The sequence below is a fragment of the Grammomys surdaster genome, unplaced genomic scaffold, assembly GCF_004785775.1.
Source record: "Grammomys surdaster isolate TR1022 unplaced genomic scaffold, NIH_TR_1.0 166, whole genome shotgun sequence".
Taxonomy (NCBI): domain Eukaryota; kingdom Metazoa; phylum Chordata; class Mammalia; order Rodentia; family Muridae; genus Grammomys; species Grammomys surdaster.
Window position 1 is genome coordinate 7,048,087 of NW_021604614.1, and position 18,555 is coordinate 7,066,641.

An 18,555-nucleotide genomic window follows, 5' to 3' on the forward strand; every position below is an offset into this window, starting at 1 on the left:
AAGTCGTTCTTGGCTACACAAGGTGCTTGAGGCTAGCATGGGCTACATGAAACCCTGTCTCAAATATACTGGACTTCCTGCGGGGCAGTGGTGGCGCGCACACCTTTAATCCCAGCATTTGGGAGGCAGAGGCAGGCGGATTTCTGAGTTCGAGGCCAGCCTGGTCTACAATGTGAGCTCCAGGATAGCCAGGGCTACACAGACAAACCCTGTCTCGGAAAAAAAAATACACACACACACACACACTGGACTTCCTGATATACAAAAGAATTTATTGACCTCACAAGATCCAGTTCTTCAGGGTCATGTTTGCAGAGTACTCAGATTAACTCTCAGAGAAGTTTCTTGCCTTTGTCTTCCTAGAGGAGCACTGACTTTGGTTCTCCCACAATGCACAGCTTCGCCTCATAAATCATTTGCTCTACTGGAGCATTTTAATAGTGGGCCCCATGTGTAATGCCAGCAGCACTCAGGAAGCTGAGGTAGGAGGACTGAGAGTTCGAGACCAGCCTTGCCACACACTGAGTCTCCTGTTTCAAAGGACAGCATGGCTAAGTTCTGGCAGTTAAGGCTTTGGTGCCACCTCACAAAGGAAGCATCTTCCCTCTACAGAATTTCCCCGGGAAAAGTGAAAGCTGGATCAGATGGGGAGAAAGCAAAAAGGGAGAGATCTTAAAATGCTGTCTTTTGGAGAACTGCTCCAGATATTGAAGTATTTGGTTCCTTTGTCCTTAATACTCTACTCAAGAGACAGCCCAGCTCCCAGCCTTGCTCATCCAGGCCCTTATCTCCCAGGCTATGGCAGTCCCTTCTGGGGGTTTGACTGTTCTTCCGCCCTTAGGAGGTGTCTGTCAGAGGGGCAGGGCTCAAAAGGCCATCATCCCTCAGACGATGAGCTTGGTATCCGGCTGCCTCTGGAACACGGTCAGGGAGATACAGTACTGAGGGGGTGCTTTCTCCACCTCTGTCTGCCTGCTCACAGATCTTCCTTCAGCCTGCCTGCATTGGAAGCGCAGCGGAAACCCAGATTGTCTGAGGCTGAATCTGGAGTGTTGCCCATCCTGGAGAGAGGAGGGAGAGATGGTGCACACTGTTGGGGATGGGGGGGGGGCGGGCTGTAGTGGTCTGAATGAGAATGGCCCTCAAGTCTGAATGCTTAGTCATCAGGGAGTGGAAGGAACTGCTTTAGAAGGACTGGGAGGTGTGACCTTGTTGGAGAAGCTGTCACTAGGGATTAGCTTTGAGTGTCTCTCACTGCCTGCTGCCTGCGGATCAGAGTGTGAAGCTCTCAGCTCCAGCTCCATGATGCTCTGCTTCCCACTACGATGATCATGGACTAGCCCTCTGAAACTAAGCAAGCCGCCAATTAAGTGCTTTCTTTCATAAGAGTTGCCTTGGTCGTGGTGTCTCTTCACAGCAACTGAATCGTAACCAACACGGTTGGGCTGAGGGCAAGTCCGGCCAGTGTGCCACTAGGGAGATGGGGACAGAGTAGGGCCGTGGGTGGCCACACAGGATTGCAATAGAGGGTGGTCTTAGTGACCACCGATGAGTAACTCCTACTCTGAGATTAACCTAACAGCTCAACATACCTGCAGGTGAGAAATGAGCCTCACAGAACGTGATGGCTATTCTTAGTCGTCGCCTCCACTGCATCTGGAATGAACTAGAACTCAAAAATGGAGGGGCACACCTGTGAGGGGTTTTTGCTCAACTTGAAGTGGGAAGACCCATTTCTAATCTGAACCTTTAAGGTGAGAAGACACATTTTTAATCCAGACCTTTTGAGGTGGGCCCTCTCTTCTGAGCTTCTGCTGGAAGCTCACACAAGGACATGGAAAGAGGAAGCTCTTGCTCTTGGCCTGCTTGCCCTCGCCTTGTGTAGTGGCTATTCCTGGTTGTTAACTTGACTATATCTGGAATGAACTACCATCCAGAATTGGAAGGCTCACCTGTGAGCCAGATCTTGAGGCTGCAAGACACGAGTTTCTGACCCTGGATCTTGGCATGTAGATCCTGAGACATAGTGGCTATGAAAAGCTAAGGCCCAGGCACGGTAGTACCTGCCTTCAATCCCAGGAGACTAAGGCAAGGAGATCTCTGAGTTCAAGGTCAACCTGGGATGAAACAAGTTCCAGATCCAGACGTGGTGGTATATACCTTTAATCTGGGCCACACCTTCTGCTGGAGGCCTACATACGGACATTGGAAGTAGGACGATCCTCTCTTCTTTGCTTGCATTTCCTTGCCAGCACCTGCATTGGAACCTCCTTCTACAGAAGACCACCTGAAACAACTAACCTTGTGCAACTGAGCAACTACTGGATTCCTGGACCCCCCAGTCACAGCTGCCCATGGTTGGGGAGTCAGACTACAGACTGTAAGTCAACCCAATAAATTCCCTCAGTATAGAGAGACATTCCATAAGTTCTATGACTCTAGAGAACTCTAATACAATACACCTTGCTAGAAAGTCCATTCCTTCACCGTCATTAGAGCTTACTTCTTTGGAATTCCAGCATCTCCTGAAGACGAGCTGAGACATCCAGTCCCACAGACTAAACAATTACTGGTTTCTTGCATTGTCCACTCCTAAGCAGCTATTGTTGGATTAGCTGCACCTCAGCCTGTATAAGTCATTCCAATAAATCCCCTTTCTATACGTAGAGAGAAATTCATTCTGGAAGTTCTGATATTCTACAGAACCTTAACTAACATGGCAGTTAGTCTGTTCTGATGAGCAGGGGCCTCACCATCTTCCAAACCTACAATCTGAAACTGCAAAGCCTGAGGAGTCTCAGCCAAGGCCCACCAAATTAAATCTATGAAGAGTGAAGCAGAAGCCCCAAGACTAGAAGTCAACAATGTGGGGGGGGGGGAGCTACCACTGACCACTATATGAGACAAGCAGCTCCAGCACCTCCCTGACAAAATGACTCTAAGCAGTAACCTTTTCTGCATCCAGGAGCTTGACAAGCTGGTTATCTCAGATCTCCTGGGTGTGACCGACTGATGAGCGACTCCTCCTTCCTTTGCCCTGCTAGGTGTGGGAAAGGAACCTACAGCAGGAGGTTGCCAGACCTGCCTCTGTCCCCTTGGTGCAGCTGAGTCTCAGGAAAGGGTCTCCAGGCTGTTTTGGGGACCCATGTTTACGTCCCACGCTTAGCAGCACTAGCCTGCTTCTCTTACAACTTTGAGTGGGGGCTGGCTCTGCAGGAAGGGTGAGGGGGTGTGAACTGGATACGGAAAGAGCTTGGTGAGGAAGGGCTTAAGGTGAAAAAGACAGGATGGGGTGCAGAGAGCAGCTCCTGCCCCAACTCTGGGCCACGGTTGCAGAGGCTTGTGGTCCTTGGACCCTTACCTGGTGGTGACCCGAGCCCGGTGATTGGCAGAACCATCTGCGGTGTCAATCCATGATGCCCCCCTGAGGACACGCATGTCCTGGCCAGCAGCTTGGTATGTGGACGATGTCCATTCCCACACATTGCCCATGAGGTCATATAGTCCTACAGAGTAGCAGTAGGCCATCAGATGGAGAAGCAGGAGATTCTCTCCTCCCCACCAAATGCCCCGGGGAGGATGGGGGAAGAGTTTTCCTTTGTCATTTTGTCAGGCACTGTGAATGAAAGGAGGTCTTACCATAGTTGTTCTGTGGGGGAAAAGCATTCACTGGTGACAGTCCATGGAAACCATCTTCAGCTCTGTCACCCTTGGGGAACTTTCCCTGATAAGGACAATGAAAGTCAAAGATCTATCAGCCTGCCCCAAGGCAAGCGCTCCTGTCTGTCCAGAGGGAAACCAGGGTCGCTCCACTCTGCTGCTTCATGGGGGGAGGACAGTGACCTCAGGTCCCCTTCCATGGTGCTTTGGAAAGAGCACTGTCTCTACCCATCCATGTCTTCCATCCCTGCCAGGGATGGAGCCACCAGAGCCCATGCTCTCCCATTGCCCTTCCTGACTTAAGCACACCACCTGTATTTGCTCATGTGATTGGTTCAACTCCATTTTCCTTCTCATCAAAACTGGGGTTCAGGGGCTGGGGAGATGGCTCACAGTGTAAGCACAAGGGCCCAAGTTCATATCCTGAGAACCGTATAAGATCTGGGCATGGTAGGATGCATGCATCTGTAACTCCTGTGCTATGGGGCAGAGAGAGACAGATCCCGGGGGTGGTTGGCTAGCCAGTCTATGAAATAGAGAGAGCTCTGTCTCCCATTGAGATGTCCTGTCTCACACCCACATGGCAGTCCACAAATGTCTGTGATTCCAATTCCAGGGAATCTGGCACCATGACACAGACAGAGATGCATGCGAAAGACCAATGCACATAAAAATAAGTAAATCGGTTTTTTTTTTTTAAAAAAATAGCATAAACTTTGCTTACAGAGGACCAAGGGGACCAGATTTCCATTCCCAACACCCGTGTCCTGGAACTTGGTCCGAAGACCACGCTGGCCTTGAACTCAGACATTTCCCAGCCTCTGCTTCCTGAGTGCTGGGGTTAAAGGCATACACTACCACTAAATGTTTTTAAATTTATTAATTTTTATTGTGTGAGCATTGATTGGTTTCAATCCTAAAATTATAGCCGGGCGGTGGTGGTACACGCCTTTAATCCCAGCACTCGGGAGGCAGAGGCAGGCGGATTTCTGAGTTTGAGAGTTCGAGGCCAGCCTGGTCTACAGAGTGAGTTCCAGGACAGCCAGGGCTACACAGAGAAACCCTGTCTTGAAAAAACCAAACCAAAAAAAAAAAAAAAAAACCAATCCTAAAATTATAAAGTGGAGAAGCAACTGAGAAAGAGAGCATAGAACCGCTGACTTCCATACACACCTATGTGCACACACATGCAGAGGAGACACACATGTCTAACAAACTGCAGCCACTACACAGTTCCTCCTATCCAAGGGAAGATGTGATTTGCTCAATCATATGTGACAGTCTGTTACACTTCTTTCGGTCTCTCTCTTTTTGTTATTGTTTTGTTTTTAGAGACAGGGTCTGTCTAGCCCAGAGTGTGCTCGAACTCAATTTGTGGACTGGGTTGGCTCAGAACGATTCCCCCCACCCCCACCTCTGCCTCCGAAGTACCGGGATTAAAGGCGTGTGCCACCACCAGTTGTCTATTTTAAGTGAATGTTTAATAATGTCATAAAGGTATTGTTGGTGAGAGGAATGGGTCTGCTGCTAAGGCCTAGGGCCTGAGTTCGATCGCCTGACCAGCATGGTAGGAAGAGAGGACCAACTCCGATAAGTTGTCCTCTGCCTTCCACAAGTGTGCCATGGCATGGGCACACCCACGTTAACATTTTTCTCTTTTTATTTTGAGGCAGGGTCTTGCTACTATATGCTCATATTTAAATTCCGAGTCAGCTGCTCAGGAAGGCCTTGAACTTATGATTCTGCCAGGGAGGACAAACTTGTCTCACCAGGCCACGTTAAGCACTGTCCTCTGTCCCCTTGGTTTTAGCAGGATTCCACAGAGAACTCAAAGTCCCATCAAGGGAAGAAAACAGCTCCTTAGGCCTTACCTGCCACAAGTTGGTGCGGTTTGGCTGGAACCGGTTCCCCCATGGATAAACCTGACCTGCAGGACGACAAAGAGACAAAGAATGAAAGAACAGAGTGTGAGGTGGGAAGGGTGAGATGGAGGAAGCCGGAAGGCAGGAGGTGGAGAAGGGCTGACATCACTTTCTGTCACTCCATCACAGCTCCGCTCCCCCACCCCTTTGCCCCCACCCCTGGGAAGCCAGATTTCATTACACTGCTGGACACCTCGCACTGTGAATCCCGAGTGTGGGGGATGTACACACAGACGGTGGAGAAAGGGTGAGGAACCTGTTGGTTAAAATGCAACCATCAACAGGTAGGAAGCAGCCTCATCAGTCCTAGTTCAACACTGACTAATGACAGACCCTTGTGTTCAACAAGCATGTAGGAGTGCTTAGGTCGGGAAATTGGTTTCCATTCTAAGGACAGTTTAACATAGTCAGGGCTGCAGGATGACAGACTTATGAGCAAAGCTAGCATCTATCAGTGACTCTCCTTCTCACTTGTGGTGATGCTCCTGCCTCAGCCTCCTGAGTGCTATAAACCCAGGCATGAGCTAACAGGTCTAAATGATAACAGGGTTTCTCCGTGTAGCCTTTGCTATACTGGAACAAGCTCTGAAGACCAGGCTGGCCTCAAACTCACAAGAGATCTTCCTGCCTCTGTCTCCTGAGTGCTGGGGTTTAAGGCTGGTGCCACTATATCTGACTTTCTAAGAATATTTTTTAGGGCTTCAAGATGGCTGAGCAGTTAAGCATGCTTGCTATTTTTTCATAGAATGTGAGTTCAGTTCCAGTACACACATACAGCAGCTCCGAACCATCTGTAACTCCAGTTTCAGGAGAACCAGTTTCATCTTCTGGCCTGAAAAGGTACCTGCACACATTACATATGCACAAATAAAAAGGAAAACAACTTTAAAGGAATAAAAAATTTAATGTCTTTTTAAATTAAAAATGTTAGAATTGCCGGGCAGTGGTGGCGCACGCCTTTAATCCCAGCACTTGGGAGGCAGAGGCAGGCGGATTTCTGAGTTCGAGAGTTCAAGGCTAGCCTGGTCTACAGAGTGAGTTCCAGGACAGCCAGGGCTACACAGAGAAACCCTGTCTCGAAAAAACAAAAAAAACAAAAAAAGAAAGAAAAATGTTAGAATTGCTTTATGTGTATGAGTGTTTTGTCTGCATGTATGTCTGTGAACCACATGCATGCAGTGCTCATGGAGGCCAGGAGAGGGTACTCGTTTCCTGAACTGGAGTTACAGATGATAGTAAGCCACCATGTAGGTGCTGGGAATCGAACCTAGTTCCTCTGGAAGAACAAGTCCAGAAGAGCAACCAGTGCTTTTAACCACTGAGCTATCTCTCTCTTGCCTCTTAATGTCTCTTTTTCCAGTTTTTAGCTTTCACAATATATTGTAGGTGATGAATCTGTCCTGGATCAGAGATGAAACTATAGACCAGCAACTGGCCCCTACGTAAGTGTTGCAGCTCTGAAGGGAAGGGCTTCACCTATGGAGGTGTTAAAGCTCTGATCTGGCTGCTGCAGGGGAAGAGTTTCCCCAGTTCAAGTGTACAGCTCTGCTCTGCAGGGGAAGAGTTTCCTCAGCGAAGGTGAAACAGTTCTGCTCTGGCAGGGGCAAGTTTTCCCTAGAGAAAGCTCTGCACCCGCAAAAGTGTTACAGTGTGGGACGCTAAAACCATGCCAGGAAGCTTGGGTCTGAGACCTGGAGACTCAGCGGGCACACACTGGAAACTCAGGTGACTCCCCGCTCCCTGCCAGACTGCTGGCCTGGGACAAGTGCCATGCTCCTCATGGCGGTCACATAGCCCTAAAACAGAGTTCTCCAAGCTAATGAGGTACCTAGAGACCCTGAGGGTTTTAGTCAATAAGCGTCCCTTCCCGGACATTTAGACATTCCTCCCTGCAAAAGGTATTTAATCTTGGGACCACCCTGGGAAGTAATCTATGCATCCATAGTCCACCATGAACAACAAACAGTTTAGAACCATGGATTGCCTCTTCATTTACCACCGCCATGGGGAATGTGGAAAAGGCTTCGCCTACAGAGCCGCAGCTCCATCGCCTGCAGGAGCTCCATCCGCACTCCCAACAAACAAACGCTGCCAAGCTACGGACGATCACCACTAACCTAAGCCAAGCCGGAGTCCTTTCCCCTTGGCCCTGGGCTAGACACTGTCCTCAGCCTGTGGCCCTCACCCTACTCCCAACTCCTCTCGACTCAGCAACGCCTAGCTGTCCAGGGGTTTGGGAGCCACTGGTCCCAGCCTCCTTGCGGGCCCATGGACTCTGTGCGGCACCCCAGGGATGACTAGGTGCTGGGGGGTCTGAGAAGCCCAGCTTTGGCTTCTCCCATGTCTCAGACTGTGCTTCCCTACAGCCCAGCAGCAGCGTTGGGGAACGGCAGTCAAGTTCCCTGAGTTATAGCTCTGCTCCGAGAGGTATCTTCGCAACCAAGAGGCAAGGAATTACACCGCACAACCAATCTCACAGGAGAGATTGGGAGGGAGAACCCAGGAGCGTGGCTGGCTCTACTGGGAGTGGGGATTCGAGAAGCTTCAGGGAACTGAGCAGAAGGCAGGCTTTACACACACCATTTCTTTGGGGGGGGGGGGGTCGGAGGGGCTTTCCAGGGTGGAGCTATCCAGGGTGAGGATTGGTGAGCTTTCAATTCCCGAGGATTGATGGGTTTTCTTTGTCCTTTTATCCTACACTGTCACCCATGTTAAAAATCACCACTAAAGATGGACGGTGGTTGCTTTATCCCAGCGCCCAGGAAAGCAGAAGCAGGCAGATCTTCTTGAGTTCGAAATCAGCCCGGTCTACAGAGTGAGTTCCAGGACAGCCAGGCCTACACAACGAAACCCTGTCTCAAAAAATAAAACAAAACAAATCCCTATGGGAGGGGACTCGAAAATCCCTTCGGGACTCGGACCAGCCCCATCCTTTCAAGCCAGTTCAGGGCAGGTTGGGAAGACGATCCCCATACCCTTCAAGCCCCCTCGGGCTGCAAACTCCCACTCTTCCTCTGTAGGCAAGCGTTTCCCCCGCCATGCGCAGTAAACACCAGCGTCGTTCCAGCTCACGTGTACCACCGGAAACTCCAGTTTCTCTCGGATGCCGGAGCCGGGACCTGCGGGCTGACAGGTGAGACAGGTTTCTGGGATCTAGGCAAAGGCTGAAAAGAAGGTTTGACTTGGGGTGACTCAGTTCAGCTTTTACACTAGGTAGAGGAGGGAGGTCGGGAACGATAGCTCGGTGAGGAGAAACAGAAGAGACAAGAACAGTGGTTGCACACACCTGGAATTCCAGCACTCAGAAGGTTGAGGAAGGAGGAACCTGGGCTACATACAGAGTGGGACGCCGTGAGACAGGAAGGAGGAGGGAGACAAAAAGATGGGATTCTTCAGTAAAGAAAGCAGTGGGAAATATGAAAAGACTTAGAGCAGTGGGAATAGGGTTACTACTGAAATGTCTTAACTCATCCTTCCTGGCTGGGCAGAGGTGATGCATACCTTTGACCCTGGCACTCTGAGGCAGAGGCAGAGGCAGACAGATCTCTTGTGTTTGAGGGCCCCGCCTGCTCTACAGAGCCTGTTCCAGGGCAGTCACAGCTACACAAAGAGACACTGTCTTAAAAATAAAACTAGGGCTGGAGAGATGGCTCAGTGGTCAAGAGCGCTGACTGCTCTTCTAGAGGTCCTGAGTACAATTCCCAGCAACCACATGGTGGCTCACAACCATCTGTAATGGGGATCCGATGCCCTCTTCTGGTGTGTCTGAAGACAGCGACAGTGCACTCACATATATGAAATAAATAAATCTTTAATAAATAAATACATATATAAAACTAATCAATACACCTCAGTAGTCCTGGACAAGTTAGGGGTTTAGGGAAGACAAATTTCAAGAATGAAACTCAGCAGTGTTAGGAAATGAGGCAGAGGAAGCAAAACTCACCTGCCTCCAAAATGCCTTTTGCACTGGTAGCCACCAGAGAACAGCCTGCAAAGACAGAACACAGCATCAGGGCGAGACCCTCTGACCCAGCACAGGATCCCTTATGACTCGACACTGGAAGTGGAATCCAGACTGTGGGTTGTGGTTGTTATGTTATGTTTTGTTTTGAGACAGGTTTCACTGTGTAGTCATGGCATTTCTGGAACTCACTCTGTAGACCAGGCTGGCCACAAACTCAGAGATCCTCCCGCCTCTGCCTCCAGAGAACTGGAATTGAATGCATTCACCCTCACACCTGGCTATAGATGAGATCTTTTAAAAGTTTGGGTTTTTAGGTCAGTTGCCAGAGTGCTTGCAAGAAGCTCTGGGTTCGGTCGCCAGTATGGCATAAACCCAGCCCGATAATGTGCACCGGTCATCTCAGGACTTAGCGGCAGAGGCAGGAGGATCTGGTGTTTAAGATCATCTTTGCCCGGCAGTGGTGGCGCACGCCTTTTTTAATCCCAGCACTTGGGAGGCAGAGGCAGGTGGATTTCTGAGTTCGAGGCCAGCCTAGTCTACAGAGTGAGTTCCAGGACAGCCAGGGCTCTACAGAGAAACCCTGTCTCGAAAAACCAAAAAAAAAAAAAAAAAAAAAAAATCATCTTTGACTATATAGTGGTTTGCAGGCCAGACTGGGCTGCATAGTGAGTCTCAGAAAGGTAGAGTGAAGCTGGGCAGTGGTGACACACCGGTTTAATCCAGCACTTGGCAGGCAGGGGCAAATAGATCTCTGTGAGTTCAAAGCTAACCTGGTCTATAGAGTGAGCTCTAGGCCAAGATCCAGGGTCTACATAGTAAGACCTCATCTCAAAAAACAAAAAAGACAGGCTGGAGAGATGGCTCAGTAGTTAAGAGCACTGACTGCTCTTCCAGAGGTCCTGAGTTCAAGTCCCAACAACCACATTGTGGCTCACAACCATCTATAATGGGATCAGATGCCCTCTTCTGGTGTGTCTGAAGAAAGCAATGGTGAATAGATATACATAAAATAAATAAATCTTTTAAAAAACAAACATAAACAAGAAAAACCATCCAATTAGAGAAAGATCTTTTTCCTTTTCCATCCTTCACCTGGACTAAACAAAGGGCTCTTCACAACCTATTAGGCAAGCCTGCTACCACTCACCTACCGCTCTAGCCCTTTACAAAAACAATTCATTTTGAGACAGGGTCTCTCTGAACTGTTCAGGCTAGACTTGACTTTGCTACTCTGCCTCAGCCTCGAAAGTAACTGGCTTACAAGGATGCATCACTGGGCCTGGCTTGTTACCCTCCTGGCTGGTCCGGCTAACTGAGAAGTGTGTCTTCTCTGTGGCTTCCCAAGTCAGCTCCTCCAAGATGGCCCCCAGATGGCATCTCTCCCTCAGAAGACTCTGTCCAGCTCCCACCTCCGTCCCCTCTGTGACCAGGCTCTCTCACCGGCATCTGATTGGCTTGCTTTCTGAGCTCAGGAGAGACAAAATCCTCAAAGACGAAGCTCCACCCGAATGCCTCAGCTTCAGTCTGGTACTTTTTCTTCCTGACAAACTCCCTGGAAAGAGAGAGTTCACTTGGCTCAGTGGCTAGGATTCCTTCCGCGCCTCATTCCTGATATCTGTCCTCTGCTCCAGGGAGCCTCCCGTGAAGACTCTCAAGTTTTCACAAGCTTTAAGAAACTAACCGGGGACTGGAGAGATGGCTCAGTGGTTAAGAGCACTGACTGCTCTTCCAGAGGTCCTGAGTTCAATTCCCAGCAACCACATGGTGGCTCACAACCATCCGTAATGGGTTCTGATACCCTCTTCTGGTATGTCTGAAGACAGTGACAGTGTACTCACATACATAAAATAAGTAAATAAATAAATCTTAAAAAAAAATTAACCTGGGGGGCTGGAGAGATGGCTCAGTGGTTAAGAGCACTGACTGTTCTTTCGGAGGTTCTGATGTTTAGTTCCCAGCAACCACATAGCAGCTCACATCAATCTATAATAGGATCTAGTGCCCTCTTCTGGCACACATGTGTGCATGCAGATAAATCACTCATACATAAATAAGATAAAAGAAATGAATCTTTAAAAGAAATTACCTTAATACACATGAGAAACAGGTTTTTTTTCTTTTTTTCTATGAAAGGTAGGTTTTTTTTTCTTTTTCTTTTTTTCTTTTTTTGGTTTTTTGAGACAGGGTTTCTCTATGTAGTTCTGGCTGTCCTGGAACTCACTCTGTAGACCAGGCTGGCCTCGAACTCAGAAATCCTGCCTCTGCCTCCCAAGTGCTGGGATTAACGGCGTGCGCCACCACTGCCCGGCGAAAGGTAGGTTTTTAAAAAAATATTTATAAAAGGTAGTTAGGTTTTTGTTACTTTTTTTTTTTCTATCAAAGAAGTTATGCCTACAAGGTCTCAATTCCTCAATCTTCATCTTCCAGCTGATTAGCCAATCTTGTCAGTGTGTAAGGTCCACCTCCTACAAAGTGCATGAGATGCAGTTATGGCCAACGAACAGCAGGGACAAAGGACGGAAACCATCTTGGCCAAGTGCGCTTCACAGCCTGGTTTGGGGCCTGCGCACCCTTTTCACAAAAAGGATTACCTTGCCAAACTTCCTTCGATTTGTGTGTTCCTTTGTGCAACACCAAGATTATTCTTCACGTCTAACACACCTGACCAGATTTTCGATAAAACTAGAATACAGGTGAGTAAACATGTATTCTTTTGAATATATAGTTCCGTGAGGTTTTGTTGTCTTGTTTTGCAAAGATGGGGACTCACTGTACAGCAGTGGTTCTTAACTTTCCTAATGCTGCGACCCCCAACCATAAAATTATTTTTGTTGCTACATCACAGCTGTAATTTTGCTATGGTTCAGAGGCATCATGTAAATGTTTGTGGTTTTTGATGGTCTTTGATAATCCCCATGAAAGGGCTGTTTGACTTGCTAAAGGGGTCGCAACCCACAGGTTGAGAACCACTGCTGTGTAGTCTTTTCTAGCCTGGAACTTGTTGCGTAGACCAGACTGAGAAAGAAAGGATACTGAATTCCAGGCTAGCCCGAGATACATGCTAGGCTGTCACTAAAACAGATAAACAAGTAGACAGCTGTACTACACTATAATTCAAGAAACAGCTGGAGCAATCACTTTCGAACTTCTGCACTGTCCCCGCAATCGTTTGCCTTTCTGGAAACCTCTTTTTTGGTTTCTGTTTATTCATTTATTTTTGGAAACAGGCCCTCTCTGTGGATCAGGCTGGCCTGAAACTTACATAGGCAATCCATCTTCAACCTGTACTTCTGCCTCAGCCTCCCTGGTGCTGGATTAAAAGACCTACACCACCACTCCCTGCTCCAAAGTTGTCACATACGTTGCACAGAGTCTGGGTCTGGGTTTTCTCCATTAGCACTGTGCAATGAATTCATATTCTTTTTCTCTTTCTTTCTTTCTTTCTTTCTTTCTTTTTTTAAGATTTGTTTTTATTTTATGTATGTGAGTATACTGTCCCTGTCTTCAGACACACCAGAAGAGGGCATCTGATCCCATTACAGATGGTTGTGAGCCACCATGTGGTTGCTGGGAAATGAACTCAGAACCTCTGGAAGAGCAGTCAGTGCTCTTTTTTTTTTTTTTTTTTTTTTTAAAGATTTATTTATTTATTATATATGAATACATTGTAGCTGTCTTCAGACACACCAGAAGAGGGCATCAGATCTCATTACAGATGGTTGTGAGCCACCATGTGGTTGCTGGGATTTGAACTCAGGACCTCTGGAAGTACAGTCAGTGCTCTTAACCACTGAGCCATCTCTCCAGCCCGCAGTCAGTGCTCTTAACTGCTGAGCCATCTCTCCAGCCCTTCCTTCCTTCCTAGAATCAGTATCAACATGTTTTGCTCCTTTTTATTTTTATTAATTAGTTTTTAAAAAATGTTTATTTATTTATTTGATGTATGTGACTACACTGTTGTAGCTATCTTTAGACACACCAGAAGAGGCCCTCGGATCCCATTACAGATGGTTGTGAGCCACCATGTGGTTGCAGGGAATTAAACTCTCCTGCCCTAGTTTTTTAATTTTATTACATGTGTAAGTGTATGTGTGTGCATGTGCATGTGTATGTGTGTGTGTATATGCATGCATGTGTGTGCATATATGCCATGGTCCTTACATGGAGGTCAGAGCCCAACTTGAGGATTTTAAAAGTTTAAAATCTTTAAATTTAAAGATTGATTTTTTTTTCCCCCAGTGTTAGGGATTGAACTAAAGGCCCTGCTAGCTAAGTTCTCCACTGAGAGACACCCTCAGTTTGCTCCTTTTAAAGCTATAAAAGCATGTGCCAAACCCAGTAACTAACGCAGTCTGTGTCCTTCAGGCTTATGCATTACATACTTCTAATAACTGGGATTACATACTTCTAATAACTGGGATCAGGCTGGAAGGATGGCTCAATAGTTAAGAGCGTTTGTTGCTTTTAAAGAGGACTTGGGTTTGGGGAGGTGGCGGCCCGTATCTTTAATCCCAGCACACAGGAAGCAGAGGCGGGAGGATCTCTGAGTTCAACGACAGTCTGGTCTACAGAATGAGGTCCAGGACAGCCAAAAAGAGAGGACTTGAGTTTGATTCCCAGCACCCATGTGGCAGCTCACCACATGGATCCGATGCCCTCTTCTGACCTCTGAGGGTACCAGGTATGCATGTGGGTGTACATACTAAATGCAGACAAAGCACTCATGTACCATAAAATAATAAAAACAAATATCTAAAAATTTTAAAATAAAAACCGAGATTCTATCTTTCCTGATTTGTAAGCTATGTTTCTATTCAACCTCCCACAGCTGTCGCTTTCGTCAAGATTAATTGATGTTTTGAGACAGGAATATTAGGAATAAAGATTAGAATTAAGAAAGATTAGAAAGAACCTTGACCCCCTGCACTGAAACACTTGAAATACCTGAAGTCTTTATTGGTGACTGGAAATACGTCGATGGCAAAGGGTTTGACTGTCACTTCCCGGGGAGGCCCTTCACCATCTCTGCCATCTGGAGCGTCTGTCCCCATCAAAAACCGACCACCTGGCAGGTGCACCATGGCAGGATCCTGGGCATGTCCTACAGAACAGGGTAAGTACTAGCAATGCATACAAATATATGTACACAGATAGGATTTGATTCACTTCATTATTTGTCTTTTAAATTTTTACTATAATTGTTATTGGGTTTTTTTTGAGACATGGTTTCTCTGTGTAGCTCCTGGCTGTCTTTGAACTCGCTCTGTAAACTAGGCTGGCCTCGAACTTACAGAGATCTGCCTGCCTTTGCCTCCTGCGTGCTGGGATTAAAGGCGCGTGCACACACACACACACACACACACACACAGACCTGGCTTCTTTTTTACTGTTGTGTTGACACAGGGCTTCACCGTTTGGACCTGGCAGGTCTGGCGCTCACTGTGTAGACTGGGCTGGCCTCAAACTTACGTGGTTCCAATTGTCTTTACCTTCTGAATGCTTAAGGCGTGCGCTAACACACCCTGCTTTCTAAAAATATTTTTAGTTTATGAGTGTGTGTGCCTGGCACCCATAGAGGCTTCTGGAACTAGACAGATGTTATGTGGGTGCTGGGAATTGAGCCTAGGTCCTCGTCCTCAACAGGAACAGCAGGTGCTCTTAACTGCTGAGTCATCTTCCCAGATGATACGTCATTACTTACGTACCTCTCTTGGCTCAGCTAGGTAAATTTACAAACTGTAACCTCAAATATATTTACATTTTCACCCACATTTCCTCTATCTCCTGCTCTGTAAGTAACAAGACCTTACTATATAGCTCAGGCTGGCCTTGAACTCACAGAGATCAGCCTGCCTCTGCCTCCCAAGTGCTGGGATTAATATGTAAGCCACTATACCACTCATGCTTCATGCTGGTTCTTTCCCTCTCCCTTTGTATTGTTGAACACTTTATTGTTTTTTTTTTAATTAGATATTTTCTTTATTATTGTTTTATTTTTGAGATGAGGCCTCATGTAGCCCAGGCTGGCCCAGAACTGTGTATCCGAGGATGATGCTGAACTCCTGACTTCACTGCCGTAACTTCCTGATGCTAGGGTAACAGGCGTGTACCACTTGGCCCAGTTTATGTGATGCTGAGGATGAAATCAGGTTTCATGTTAAGCAATCCTGTACAACCGAATCACACCCATAATTTGTGTGCATAAGTGTTAGGGATTTTTCTGATTTTTAAAAAATCTTTTCTTTCTTCCCTTCCTTCTCTCCTCTTCCTCCCACCTCCCACCCCCATTCTTTTTGTGAGACAGGGTTTTTCTACATAGTCTTGGCTGTCCAGGAACTCTATAGACCAAGCTGCCCTTGAGCTCTGCCTGCTTCTGCTTCTGGAGTGCTGGGATTAAAGGCCTGCACCACCATTGCATGCTAAGATTATAGGCATATGGCACTGTGCCCCAGCTCAAGATCTTTGTGTGTGTGTCACAGGGGATTGGCACCAGGGTCTTACACATGCTAGGTGCTGCTCGACCCCAGCCTCTCATCTTAAAATTAGATCTTTTTTCTTATTTTAGTTTTTGATGACAAGATCACCCCCCTCCAACCCTGGGCTGGCCTGAAAATCACTTATATAGATAGACTAGGCTGACTTGGCAGTCAGAGAGATCTGCCTGCCTTTGCCTCTCAAAAGAGTAAAGATGTAAGCAACCATACCCAGCCTTATGGGGTCTTATACTTAATACTCTTCTCATTCTGATACAATTCTACACATCTCAGGAATAATTCCAAGAGGGGGAAAAACAGAGTAAGCAGAGAGATCTCAAATTAAAGGGAATCAAATATCAAAATGCAATATAAACTGTAGCTTGATTCTAATTTAACAAGCAAACTAAGATTTAAAAATAATTTTTTTCTTTTAAGGGCTGGATGGTGGTGGCCCTTTAATTCTAGCATTTGAGAGGCAGAGGCAGGCAGATCTCTGAGTTTGAGCCCAGTCTGGTCTACAGAGTGAGTTCCAGGACAGCCAGGGCTACACAAAGAAACCCTGTCTCAAAAAGCCAAAATTAAAAAAAAAAAAAATTAGGGACCAAGTTAAGTCCTCCATTGTTTGCCAGTATCTGTAAACTCATGACACACAAACACATAAATGAAAAATAATTTTTTTTCAGGTCATATTTGGTGGTGCACACCTCTAAGCCCAGCATCTTTGTGATTTTTAGGCCAGCCTGGTCTACATAGTGAGATCCTATCACACAACAAAATATAATCTAAGACCATATTTTATGCCTTATAATCCCAACCGTAAAGAAGCTGCGGCAGGAGATCACAAGCTCAAGACTAGTTTGGGCTACACAGCCAAGACATTTATACCAAAAAACCCTAAACAAGGGGCCTCTCAGCTGTAGCTCGGCTGAGAGATTGCTTGTCCAGGTGGATCTCTGTGAATTTGAGGTCAACCTGGTTTATGTTCCAGGCCAGACAAGTTGAGACTGTCTCAATGATAAAATAGGGTTCTAGCATATAAGAGTATCTGTTGCTCTTAAAGACGTCCCATGTTCAGTCTCCAGCACCCACTCAGTGAGTCTCCAGCACCCACTCAGTGGTTTATACCATGTTTCTTCTGTTGTAGGGATCTAACCTGACCTCCGCAGGGACCAGACACGTTCGTGGTACACATACATACGAGGAGGCAAAACACTCATACACATAAAATATTCTAAGAAAAACTTAATCCAAAAATAACAAGAGAAAAAGGTGCACTTAACCAGACAATACTGGGTACTGTTAGTTGTAAGGTGGAAAATGACATCGGATTTCTGTGTATGTAACTTAAGTGTATCTTGAGCTATGTATGTATCACACGAGTGCACCAGCTCAAGACAGGGAAGTGAGAAAGGAAGAAAAGGAAAACCAGAATGCCTTAATCTCAATGCCCCAGGCAGGGCGCACACCAGAGGAGACCCTGCTTTAAAAAAAAAAAAAAAAAAAGGCGCAGTTTCATGGTGGCCAGCCCCAGCCCCAAAAACCTTCCGAGGCGGGGGGAGCAGCATCTAGAATACAGGATATAGTCACTTTCAGGTGCTCAGGGATGGGAGATATAGGCACAGGGCCACACACTGACCTAACTGAAGCCTGGGGTTGGACAGGAGCCACAGCAGCAACAGGAGAGGAAACCGGGAACCCATTCTGAAGCGCCAGAAGTCAGAACGCGCATGCGTGTTCTCGGGACTTCTTCGCGCCTGCGCACTTGATAAGCGCCGACTTAGTGACCAATGGCAGGGCACTCCTGGGAGCTTTCCTGTAGGGCCCGCCCACGAACAAAGTTAACACATGCCCACAACCGTCCGGATCACTCAGATTTTATCTATTCTGAACACTTGTGTGATGCTAATGAGCCCTTGCACGCCCAGCGCGCTGCAGCCTCTGCTGGCCAGAAGCTGCCCATGGTGGTGGACTGAACTGCCAGGCTGCCCAAACAAGTACTTTAAGTAGCTGAGCCATCTTTCAACTCAGATGTCTCCCTCTGTTCACTTGATCTTAACACAAAACCAGCTTTCAAATTTTTTTTTTTTTTTGGTTTTTCGAGACAGGGTTTCTCTGTATAGCCCTGGCTGTCCTGGAACTCACTCTGTAGACCAGGCTGGCCTTGAACTCAGAAATCCGCCTGCCTCTGCCTCCCAAGTGCTGGGATTAAAGGCGTGCGCCACCATCGCCCGGCCAGCTTTCAAATTTTTATTTCGCTCACTGTGGAATACCAAGACAGCCCCCTTTTTCTCCAGATATCAAACACATAAAAGGAGGGCTGGTGAAATGGCTCCGTGGCTACGAGCACTGGTTGCTCTTCCAGAGGTCATGAGTTCAATTCCCAGCAACCACATGGTGGCTCAGAACCATCTGTAGGGAGGTCTGATGTCCTCCTCAAGCAGGCAGATATATATGTAGCAGAGCACACATACATTAGATTAAAAAAAAAAAGGAAAATTGAGGTGAGAAATAGCTATGACAAGTATGATGC

The 18,555-nt window shown here is 47.1% G+C and overlaps 1 protein-coding gene across 1 annotated transcript; it reads right to left on the bottom strand.

The window, feature by feature from the left end:
- Positions 1-246: 246 nt before the first annotated feature.
- Sumf2 (sulfatase modifying factor 2) lies at positions 247-17,752 on the bottom strand. The gene is made up of 9 exons (XM_028766243.1): positions 17,662-17,752; positions 14,494-14,650; positions 10,990-11,101; positions 9,529-9,573; positions 8,558-8,708; positions 5,532-5,587; positions 3,640-3,724; positions 3,362-3,506; positions 247-1,061 (listed from the first exon to the last, which is right to left on the bottom strand). Exons 1-9 carry the CDS (start codon positions 17,723-17,725, stop codon positions 977-979), a joined length of 900 nt encoding a protein of 299 aa, XP_028622076.1. The 5' UTR covers positions 17,726-17,752; the 3' UTR covers positions 247-976.
- Between the last annotated feature and the right edge of the window lie 803 nt (positions 17,753-18,555).